This window comes from Salvelinus sp. IW2-2015, linkage group LG12 (genome assembly GCF_002910315.2).
Source record: "Salvelinus sp. IW2-2015 linkage group LG12, ASM291031v2, whole genome shotgun sequence".
NCBI lineage: Eukaryota > Metazoa > Chordata > Actinopteri > Salmoniformes > Salmonidae > Salvelinus > Salvelinus sp. IW2-2015.
Window position 1 is genome coordinate 447774 of NC_036852.1, and position 12655 is coordinate 460428.

The 12655-nt window shown below is 45.5% G+C and overlaps 1 protein-coding gene across 7 annotated transcripts in view; it reads right to left on the reverse strand.

Annotated features, from left to right (window-relative positions):
• LOC111970835 (CD48 antigen-like) overlaps window positions 1-12655 on the reverse strand; it is a 176847-nt gene that overhangs the window by 4954 nt on the left and 159238 nt on the right. For 2 of the 7 annotated variants that reach the window (XM_070445893.1, XM_070445894.1), the window contains exons 2-3: window positions 8021-8229; window positions 2750-2825 (exon numbers count right to left, since the gene is read on the reverse strand). The exons of 4 other annotated variants lie outside the window; for them this stretch is intronic. In XM_070445893.1, the coding sequence (XP_070301994.1) occupies window positions 2750-2825; window positions 8021-8229 (285 nt within the window). Of the gene's footprint in view, window positions 1-2749; window positions 2826-3419; window positions 3496-8020; window positions 8230-12655 lie in introns of all 7 variants that reach the window. One more of the 7 variants, XM_070445892.1, reaches the window with a different exon arrangement.

Genomic DNA, 12655 nt, shown 5'->3' on the forward strand with positions numbered 1-12655 from the left:
TTTCGACATGACACACGCACGCACGCACGCACGCACGCACGCACGCACCAACGCACGCACGGCGACGACACGCTAACACCACACACACCACACACACACACACCACACACACACACCAACACAGACACCACACGACCTTACTGATAACAGATCGTTATATATTGTTCTTGTCTAGCAGTTTGCTGTTGAACTCCACACGAATAACTCCACTGTCGTTGTCAATCAATCCACTGATCTCAAGCTCTCCAGTAGTCTGGTCCAGGTTGTACGCCTTTGAAGGCATGCCATAGATCCAGACCAAAATCAATTGTCCCATCTGCCACGCTTTGTTTCTTCCATGCTTCCATAGGATCTTGTGATGGACGTCAGGCACTGCTACTTGTCCCGGCGTCACAGGACTCACCTCTCACTTCATGAATAAAGATACTCTGGAAAAGCAGAACAATTAATACTTGATATCCAGACGAGGAATAGTTGGGAACAATGCTTGTCGAGGCACTGCAATACAATAACCTGCTGTTTCTAAAATGAACCACCATATCACGAAACACTTATCTGATAACAGATAGCTGTCATGTCTGTCCAAGCAGTTGCTGTGAATCTCACAGAATAAACTCCAATGTCGTTTCACTAATAGTGCAGCATTCCAGAAATGTCCTACAACACTAGCAGCATAACTGACATATCAACTACCATAAACCATAAACACCTTATGAGTGTCCCAGTCACCCTGAAGGCAAACAATCTTGAAGTGGCTCGCTGTTTCCCCTCTCTCAGCAGGGTTTCTTCTAGCTTGCGCATGTAATGTGACCGCTGTTTGATTTGCCAGTGTTCTCTTGAGAGAAAATCAGCTGTTTCTGTCTAAGACCTCCACGCCCCTCTCCACTTCCCAGCTGTAGGTGATGGTCAGCATCAGTGGTGTCACCTCACAGGTCAGAGTGCAGGAGGTTTGGTGTCTGGTTACAGAAGAGGTGATTGTGGGTTTGGGGACTGCCTCTGTAAATAGAGAAAGAAACAGGAATAAGGAGATAAATGCTTGTGAGGCACGAATAACCTGCTGTTTAACCATTGAACACACACACGCACCGCACGCACCACCAGCACGCACACGCACACACACACACACAACACACACACCACACCCCAACACCACACAACACACAACATCACACACTAACACACCACACACAACCACCACGAAACACACACACCAGAAACACACATCAACAGAAAACACTTACAACAGATAGTTTATATGCTTGTCAAGCAGTTTGCCTGTTGAACTCCTAACAAGAATAAACTCCACTGTCCTGTTGTCATCAAATCACTGATTCTCAGCTCTCCAAGTAGTCTGGTCCACGGTGTTCGCTCTTGAAGGCAGCATAGAATGTCCAGAACCAGACCAATAATCATTGTCCACTCTGGCAACCTTGTACTTCATGCTTCCATCAGGATGGTTGTGATGGGAGTCGGCACTGGTGGAACTTGTCCGGTCCGAACACGAGCTCACCTCACTCATGATAAAGAATACTCTGGAAAAGCAGACATTCATACAGTGTATCAGAGAGGAATATTTGGAAAAGCTTGTGAGCACTGCAATACATAACCGCTCGTTTCGAATGACACCACACACCTGAAACACTTACTGATAAACAGCTAGTTATATGTCTGTCAAGCAGTTTGCTGTTGAACTCCACAGATATAATCCCAATGTCTGTTTCAAATAGTGCAGCCTCAAAATTCCTACAACAGCACAGTTACTGACATAATAATCTAAGACTGAACACACTTATAGTGTCCACTCACCTGGACCAACACCTTCTCCAACTGGGTCACTGATTCCCCACTAACAGAGTTCTTCAGCTTGCAGATGTACTTGTAACTTTGGTGATTTGCCAGTGTTGCTCTTAGAGATTCAGCTGTTTTGTCTAAGACCTCCCACCCCCCTCTCCCACTTTCCAGCTGTAGGTACTGGTTCAGCATCAGGTGTCACCTTCACAGGTCAGAGTGCAGGAGGTTTTGTTGGGTTAACAGGAAGGTGATTGTGGGTTGGGGATGCTCTGTAAATAGAGGAAAGAAACAGGAATAATAGGGAAATGCTTGTGAGGCACTGAATAAACTGCTGTTCCAATGACCACACACGCAACACGCACGCACGCACTGCACGCACGCACGCAAGCCACGCACGCACGCACGACGCACGCAACGCACACGCACGCACGCACGCACGCAACACACACACACACACAGCACACACACACACACACACACACACACACACACACACATCACACCAACACCACACCACACCACACCAAAACAACACCACAGAAACACTTACTGATAACGAGAGTTATATATGTCTGTCCAGTTTGCTGTGAACTCCACAGAATAAACTCCACACTGTCTCGTTGTCATCAATCCACTGATTCTCAAGCTCTCCAGTAAGTCTGGTCCAGGTTGTACGCTCTTTGAAGGCAGCATAGATTTCCAGACCACAAAATCATTGTCCACTCTGCCACACTTGTCTTCCCATGCTTCCATAGATGCTTGTGATGGAGTCAGGCCAGTGTGGACTTGTCCGGCGTCAAACAGTAGCTCAACCTCCCCTTCATGATAAAAGATACTCTGGAAAAGCAGACATTTCAAACATGTATCAGAGGAAATGTTTGGGAAATGTTGTGAGGCACTGCAATACATAACCTGCTGTTCTAAATGACAGACACCACACATACACTGAAACACTTACTGATAACAGATAGCGTATATGTCTTGTCAAGCAGTTTGCTGTTGAACTCCACAGAATAAACTCCAATGTCTGTTTTCTACATAGTGGCAGCACTCAAAATGTCTACAACACTAGCAGGCATTACTGACATTCAATTACATAAGACTGTAAACACTTATGAGTGTCCACTCACCTGAACCAAATCATCTGCCACTGGCTCCTGCTTCCCACTACAGGTTCTTCAGCTTGCAGATGTATTGTAACTGTGTTGATTTGCCAGTGTCGCCTTAGAGAAATCAGCTGTTTTGTCTACAACTCCACGCCTCTCCCTTTCCAGCTGTAGGTGACTGGTTCAGCACCAAGTGGTGTCACTTCACAGGCTCAGAAGTGCAGGAGGTTTTGTCTGGGTTACAAGGAAGAAGTGATGGGGTTGGGGACTGCCTGTAAATAGAGGAAAGAAACTAGGATAATTAGGGAAATGCTTGTGAGGCACTGAAAAGCTGGCTGTTTCACATGACCACACACGCACGCACCACGCAGCGCCACGCAGCACGACGCCGCACGCCCACGCACAGCCACACACACACACACACACACACATATGACACCACACACACACACACATCACACACCACACACACACAACAACACACACACCCACACCACACAGAAACACACACAGAAAACTTACTGATAACAGTTAGTTTATATGCTCCTTGACACAGTTTGCTGTTGAACTCCACAGAATAAACTCCACTGTCTGTTTTCTTCAATCCACTGATCTCAGCTCTCCAGTAGTCTGGTCCAGGCTTGTACGCTCTTTGAAGGCACCATATTGTCCAGGACACACAAAATCATTGCCACTCTGCCACCTTGTACTTCCCATGCTTCCATACTGATGCTTGTGAGGAGTCCAGGCACTGTGGACTTGCTGGTTTCAACACACCAGCTCACCTCCCACTTAAGATAAAGATCTGGAAAAGCAGACATTTCATACATGTAGCAGAGTATCAATGTATCCAGGGTAAACAATTATGGTTAGGTGTATAAATACGTAGTCTAAACCTCTACTTGGCATTGAAAGTGACATAATATGACTGTTGCGTTATATAGACTGTTGTGTTATATAGACTGTGTATTATATAGTAAATGTGCCGACTCTGGTCTTGACACATGCCGTCTAGCCAACAGCTACAGGGGAGGTAAACTATCTACATTATGCATTATTATGGATAAGTGTGATGATTATTTTTATTTGTCAACGGCCGCAAAGCATCATCATCTTGTCACCAGAATAAGACCGTCAATATGTTTTTGAAAGGAGCATCCAAACTCCACACTTGCACTTTCACCACCCTGTGAAGTTCATCATCATTTATTCATCGTAGCCTAATAAACTGCATGCTTCCCGAAGTCATGGTGGGAGTACCACAAACATATTATCACGACTCCAAGTTTACTTGATATGATGGTTATTATATCAATATTTGTGCATAAAGCAGGGCAGGCGTATGGACGGGACTAGGGGGCCTGGTCCGCACTATTTGTACCTCCTGTGCCCGCTAAATAAAATATTGAATAATTTGACCGAGACTGCTCCGAAGAAAGACGCATCAATCTCAGATAAAGCCATCCGAGCGAGCGAAACACGCCCCTCTGTCTCTGTATTGTAGACCATGTATGATGCTGTCTGGACAAAAGGAGTATGGCATGTCATACTTTTTCTGGCCAGACCAGTATCAGATAAATGGGCTACATATAAGTAGGACAAAGGGGCCTATTTTGCTCGCTAGGTTTCAGCAGAGAGGAACAAGCTTAGCGAGATGGCTCATCTCGCCAAAATCTGTCCTGAATAAGCACATCGCCGAACAATTCTTGCACATTCATTGTTACATTGGTGAATTGTTTGCCCTTTGGATTGTTTATTCTGATCAATAACCCATGCAAATAAGTGCTAGACGGCCAGTTCTTATAGCATTTACCGTACCTTATCCTACTTCTCCTCTGTTCCTCTGGTGATGTAGAGGTTAATCCAGGTCCTCAGTGGCCTAGCTCCACTTCTAACTCCCCAGGTGCTCTCATTTGTTGACTTCTGTAACTGTAAAGCCTTGGTTTCACCATGTAACATTAGAAGCCTACTCTTTTTTTTAACTCACTGCTTTAGCACACTCTGCTAACTCGGATGTCTAGCCGTGTCTACTAAACATTTCCCGCCAAATAGAACTGCCAACCGGGGCGGTGTTGCAATCTACTGCAAAGATAGCCTGCAGAGTTCTGTATTACTACTACGTCTGTACCAAACATTCGAGCTTCTACTTCTAAAAATTCACACTTCCAGAAACAAGTCTCTCATGTTGCCGCTTGCTATAGACCACCCTCTGCCCAGCTTGTGCCCTTGATACCATATGTGAATTGATTGCCCCCATCTATCTTCTGAGCTCATGCTACTAAGGTGACCTAAACTGGAACATGCTTAACCACCCGACCATCCTACATCCAAGCTTGATGCCCTCAATCGTCACACAAATGATCAATGACTCCAGGTACAACCTCCAAATCCGTAAACACGGGCACCCTCATAGATGTCATCTAACTAACTCGCCCTCCAAATACATCTCTGCTGTTTTCAATCAAGATTCCAGCGATCACTGCCTATTGCCTGCATCCGAATGGGTCTGCGACAACGACACACCTCATCACTGTCAACGCTCTCTTAAACACTTCTGCGAGCAGGCCTTTTTAATCGACCTGGCGGGGATAATCCTGGAATGACATAAACTCATCCCGTCAGTAAATGAATGCTGGCTATTCTTAAAGTGCTTCCTCCCATCTTAAATAAGCATGCCCCATAAAAAAAATGTAAAACTAGGAACAGATATAGTCCTTGGTTCACTCCAGACCTGTCTGCCTTGACCAGCACAAAAACTCCTGTGGCGTACTGCATAGCATGGGAACAGCCCCCGTGATATGCAACTTTTCAGGGAAGTTAGGAAACAAATTACACAGGCAGTTAGGAAAGCTAAGGCTAGCTTTTCAAACAGAAATGCATCCTGTAGTACACTCAAAAAAGTTCTGGGACACTGTAAAGTCCATGGAGAATAAGACACCTCCTCCCAGCTGCCCACTGCTCTGAGGCTAGGAAACCTGTCACCACTTGATAAACCACTATATATTGAGAATTCAATAAGCATTTCCTACGGCTGGCCATGCTTTCCACCTGGCTACCCCTACCCCGGTCAACGCCGGGCACCCTCCACAGAACCCGCCAAAGCCCCCACCATTCTCCTTTACCCAAATCCAGATAGCTGATGTCTGAAAGAGCTGCAAAAGTCTGGACCCTACAAATCAGCCGGCTAGACAATCTGGACCCTCTCTTTCTAAAATTATCTGCGAAATTGTTGCAACCCCTATTACTAGCCTGTCAACCTCTCTTTCGTACGTCTGAGATTCCCAAAGATTGGAAAGCTGCGCAGTCATCCCCTCTTCAAAGGGGAGACACTCTAGACCCAACTACTACAGACCTATATCTATCCTACCCTGTCTTTCTAAGGTCTTCGAAGCCAAGTTACAAACAGATTACCGACCTTTCGAATCCACTGACCTTCTCCGCTATGCAATGTTTCAGAGCTGGTCATGGGTGCACCTCAGCCACGCTCAAGGTCCTAAACGATATCATAAACGCCATGGATAAAAGACATTACTGTGCAGCCGTATTCCATCGACCTGGCAAGGCTTTCAACTCTGTCAATCACCACATTCTTATGGTCGAAACTCGACAGCCTTGGTTTCAAAATGATTGCCTTCACCGGTTTACCAACTACTTCTCTGATAGATTCAGTGTGTCAAATCGGAGGGCCTGCTGGTGATCTCTGATACACTCTATGCAGAATGACACCATTCTGTATACTTCTGGCCCTCTTTGGACACTGTGTTACTACAACTCAGATGAGCTTCAATGCATTAACAACTCTCCTTCAGTGGCCACCAACTGCTCTTAAACGCAAGTAAATAAATGCATGCTTTCAATCCGATCACTGCCCGCACCCTGCTCGCCCGTCCAGCATCACTACTCTGGACGGCTCTGACTTAGAATACTGGACAAGCTACAAATATCTAGGTGTCTGGTTAGACTGTAAACTCTCCTTCCAGACTCACATTAGCATCTCCAATCCAAAATTAAATCTAGAATTGGCTTCCTATATCGCAACAATGCATCCTTCACTCATGCTGCCAGACATACCCTCATAAAACTGACCATCCTACCGTCCTCGACTCGTGATGTCATCTATAAAATTGCCTCCACACTCTACTCACAACTGGGATGCATCTATCACAGTGCCATCCGTTTTGTCACCAAAGCCCATACAACCCACATTGCGAACCTGTACGCTCTCTTTGGTTGGCCCTCGCTTCATACTCGTCGCCAAAACCCACTGCTGCAGGTTATCTACAAGTCCTGCTAGTAAAGCCCCACCTCTTTCAGCTCACTGGCACCATAGCAGCACCCAGTCGTAGCACGCGCTCCAGCAGGTAATCTCACTGGTCACCCCCAACCATCCTCCTTTGGTCGTCTTTCCTCCAGTTCTCTGCTGCAATGACTGAACGAACTGCAAAAATCTCTGAATCTGGAGACTCATATCTCTCCTCCAGCTTAAGCACCAGCCTTGTCCAGAGCAGCTCACAGATCACTGCATCCTGTACATAGCCCATCTGTAACAGCCCATCTATCTACCTACCTCATCCCATACAGTATTTATTGATTTATCTTCTCTTTGCACCCCAGTATCTCTACTGCACATTCATTTCTGTTACATCTACCATTCCAGTGTTTTAATTGCTTATTGTAATTAACTTCGCCACCATGGCCCTATGTTATTGCCTAACTCCTTATCTTATCTAATTTCCGCGATGCATACAAAGCCCTCCCCACCCTGCCTTCGGCAATTGACCATGACTCCATTTTGTTGCTCCAGCCTATAGGCAGAAACTAAAACAGGAAACGCCCGTGCTCAGGTATATACAACGCTGTCTGACAATCGATTCCACGCTTCAAAGATTGCTTTGATCACTATGGACTGGATATTTCCGGATAGCCTCCCAGACAATAACATTGATGTATACGCTGACTCGGTGAGCGAGTTATTAGCAAGTGCATCAGAGATGTCGTACCCACTGTGACTATTAAAACCTTCCTAATCAGAAACATGGATTGATGGCAGCATTTATGACAAAACTGAAAGCTGCGAACCCGCTTTAATCATTGTAAGCGACTGGAAAACATGACCGATATACAATCAATCCACTGATTCTCAGCTCTCCAGTAGTCTGGTCCAGGGTTGTACGCTCTTTGAAGGCACCATAGATGTCCAGACCACCAAAATCATTGTCCCACTCTGCCACCTTGTACTTCCCATGCTTCCATACGATGCTTGTGATGGAGTCAGGCACTGTGGACTTGTCTGGTTTCAACACCAGCTCACCTCCCACTTTAAGATAAAGATCTGGAAAAGCAGACATTTCATACATGTAGCAGAGTATCAATGTATCCAGGGTAACACATTATGGTTAGGGTATAAATACGTAGTCCTAACCCTATTGGCATTGAAAGTGACATATATAGACTGTTGCGTTATATAGACTGTTGTGTTATATAGACTGTTGTATTATATAGTAAATGTGCCGACTCTGGTCTTGACACATGCGCTCTAGCCAACAGCTACAGTGGAGGTAAACTATCTACATTATGACATTATTATGGATAAGTGTGATGATTATTTTTATTTGTCAAACGGCCGCAAAGCATCAATCATCTTGTCACCAGAATAAGACCGTCAATATGTATTTGAAAGGAGCATCAAACTCCACACCTTGCACTTTCACCACCCTGTGAAGTTCATCATCATTTATTTCATCTGTAGCCTAATAAACTGCATGCTTTCCCGAGTCATGGTGGGAGTACCACACAACATATTATCACGACTCCAAGTTTACTTTGATATGATGGTTATTATATCAATATTTGTGCATAAAGCAGGGCAGGCGTTATGGACGGGACCTAGGGGGCCTGGTCCGCACTATTGTACCTCCTTGCCCGTCTAAATAAAATATTGATAATTTATTTGACCGAGACGTGCTCCGACAGAAAGACGCATCAATCTCAGATAAAGCATCCGAGCGAGCGAAACAGCGCCCCTCTGTCTCTGTATGTGTAGACCATGTATCTGATGCTGTCTGGACAAAAGGAGTATGGCATGTCATACTTTTTCTGGCCAGACAGTATCAGATAAATGGGCTACATATAGTAGGACAAAGGGGCGCTATTTTGCTCGCTAGGTTCAGCAGAGAGGAACAAGCTTAGCGAGATGGCTCACTCTCGCCAAAATCTGTCCTGAATAAGCCCACAGTCTCCGAACAATTCTTGCACATTCATTGTTACATTGTGTGAATTGTTTGCCCCTTTGATTGTTTATTCTGATCAATAACCCATGCAAATAAGGTGCTAGACGGCCAGTTCTTATAGCATTTAGCCGTACCCTTATCCTACTTCTCCTCTGTTCCTCTGGTGATGTAGAGGTTAATCCAGGTCCTGCAGTGCCTAGCTCCACTTCTACTCCCCAGGTGCTCTCATTTGTTGACTTCTGTAACTGTAAAAGCCTTGGTTTCATCCATGTTAACATTAGAAGCCTACTCCCTTTTTTTTACTCACTGCTTTAGCACACTCTGCTAACTCGGATGTCTTAGCCGTGTCTAACTATAACATTTCCCGCCAAGATAGAACTGCCAACGGGGGCGGTGTTGCAATCTACTGCAAAGATAGCCTGCAGAGTTCTGTATTACTACCTACGTCTGTACCCAAACAATTCGAGCTTCTACTTCTAAAAATTCACCTTTCCAGAAACAAGTCTCTCACTGTTGCCGCTTGCTATAGACCACCCTCTGCCCCCAGCTGTGCCCTTGATACCATATGTGAATTGATTGCCCCCCATCTATCTTCTGAGCTCATGCTACTAGGTGACCTAAACTGGAACATGCTTAACACCCCGACCATCCTACAATCCAAGCTTGATGCCCTCAATCTCACACAAATGATCAATGAACCTACCAGGTACAACTCCAAATCCGTAAACACGGGCACCCTCATAGATGTCATCCTAACTAACTCGCCCTCCAAATACATCTCTGCTGTTTTCAATCAAGATCTCAGCGATCACTGCCTCATTGCCTGCATCCGTAATGGGTCTGCGACCAAACGACCACACCTCATCACTGTCAACCGCTCCCTTAAACACTTCTGCGAGCAGGCCTTTTTAATCGACCTGGCCGGGGTATCCTGGAATGACATTAAACTCATCCCGTCAGTAGATGATGCCTGGCTATTCTTTAAAAGTGCCTTCCTCACCATCTTAAATAAGCATGCCCCATAAAAAAAATGTAAAACTAGGAACAGATATAGTCCTTGGTTCACTCCAGACCTGTCTGCCCTTGACCAGCACAAAAACATCCTGTGGCGTTCTGCATTAGCATTGAATAGCCCCCGTGATATGCAACTTTTCAGGGAAGTTAGGAACAAATATACACAGGCAGTTAGGAAAGCTAAGGCTAGCTTTTTCAAACAGAAATTTGCATCCTGTAGTACTAACTCAAAAAAGTTCTGGGACACTGTAAAGTCCATGGAGAATAAGAGCACCTCCTCCCAGCTGCCCACTGCTCTGAGGCTAGGAAACACTGTCACCACTTGATAAATCCACTATAATTGAGAATTTCAATAAGCATTTCTCTACGTTGTATATCGGTCATGTTTTCCAGTCGCTTAAATGATTAAAGGCGGTGTTCGCGCTTTTCAGTTTTGTCATAAATGCTGCCATCAATCCATAGGTTTTGATTAGGAAAGGTTTTAATAGTCACAGTGTCGACATCTTGATGCCTTGCTAATAACTCGCTCACCGAGTCAGCGTAGTACATCAATGTTAGTTGTCGGGAGGGCTATTTCCAGGAACATATCCCAGTCCATAGTGATCAAAGACAATCTTGAAGCGTTGGAATGACGATTGGTCGACAGCGTTTGTATATACACTGAGCACGGGCGTTTTTCCTGTTTTAGTTTCTGCCTATAGCTGGCACAAATGGATCATGGTCAGATTGCGAAGGCAGGGTGGGGAGGCTTTGTATGCATCGCGGAAAATTAGATAAAGCATAAGGAGTTAATGCAATACATAGGCCATGGTCGAAGTAATTCATAACGCAATTAAAACACTGGAATGGTGATGTACAGAAATGAATGTGCAGTAGAGATACTGGGTGCAAGAGAGATTAAATCAATAAATACTGTATGGGATGAAAGGTAGGTAGATAGATGGCTGTTTAACAGATGGGCTATGTCAGGATGGCGTGATCTGTGAGCTGCTCTGGGGGGGGGGAAACCAAGGGGGGGGGGGGGGCTGGTGCTTAAGCGGAGTGAGAAGATATGAGTCTTCCAGATTCAGAGTATTTTTTGCAGTTCGTTCATTCATTGCAGCAGAGAATGGGACGAAAGAGACCAAAGGAGGATTTGGCTTGGGGGTGCCAGTGAATTACCCCTGCTGTGAGCGCGTGCTACGACTGGCGTGCTTGCTATGGTGCCAGTGAGCTAATAGGGTGGGCTTTAGCTAGCAGGACTTGTAAGATAACCTGCAGCAGTGGGTTTTGGCGACGAGTATGAAGCGAGGGCCAACCAAGAGCGACGGTCGCAATGTGTGGATTGTATGAGGCTTTGTGACAAAACGGATGCACTGTGATAGATGATCCCAGTTGTGAGTAGAGTGTCTGGAGGCAATTATAGATGACATCACCGAAGTCGAGGATCGGTAGGAAATGGTCAGTTTTATGGGTATGTCTGGCAGCATGAGTGAAGGACTGCTATTGTTCGATATAGGAAGCCAATTCTAGATTTAATTTTGGATTGAGATGCTTATGTGAGTCTGTGAAGGAGAGTTTAAGTCTAACCAGACACCTCAGATATTTGTAGCTTGGCAGTTTCTAAGTCAGAGCCGTCAGAGTAGTGATGTGTACGGGCGGGAAGCGGGTGCGGCGTGTCGGTTGAAACGCATGCATTTATTTACCTTGCGTTTAAGAGCAGTTTGGCCACTGAAGGAGAGTTGTTAATGCATTGAAAGCTCATCTGGGAGGTTGTAGTAACACAGTGTCCAAAGAGGGGCCAGAAGTATACTCAGAATGGTGTCATTCTGCATAGAGTGTAATCAAGAGATCACCAGCAGGCTCCGATTTGACACACTGAATCTATCAGAGAAGTAGTTGTAAATCCGGGTGCAAGGGGCAATCATTTTGAAACCAAGGCTGTCGAGTTTACCATAAGAAATGATTGGTGCATTGCAGATGGAAAGCCTTGCAGGTCGATGGAATACGGCTGCACAGTAATGTCTTTATAATCCATGGCGTTTATGATATTCGTTTAGACCATTGGCGTGGCTGAGGATGCACCATGACCAGCTCTTTGAACCGATGTTGCATAGCGGGAGAAGGTCAGTGGATCGAAAGTCGGTAATCTGTCTTGTAACTTGGCTATCGAACCTTAGAAAGGTACAGGGTAGGTAGATATAGGTCTGTAGTAGTTGGATCTAGAGTTCTCCCGCTTTGAAGAGGGGATGACTGCTGACAGCTTTCCAATCTTTGGAATCTCAGACGTACGAAAAGAGGTTGACAGTGCTAGGTACTAGGGCGTTGCAACAATTTCGGCAGAATAATTTTAGAAAGAGAGGGTCCAGATTGTCTAGCCGGCTGATTTGTAGGGTCCAGATTTTGAGCTCTTTCAAGACATTTCAGCTATCGGATTTGGGTAAAGGAGAAGGTGGGGGCTTTGGCGGGTTCTGGGAGGGTGCCGGCGTTGACCGGGGTAGGGTAGCAGGTGGAAAGATGGCCAGCCGATAGGAC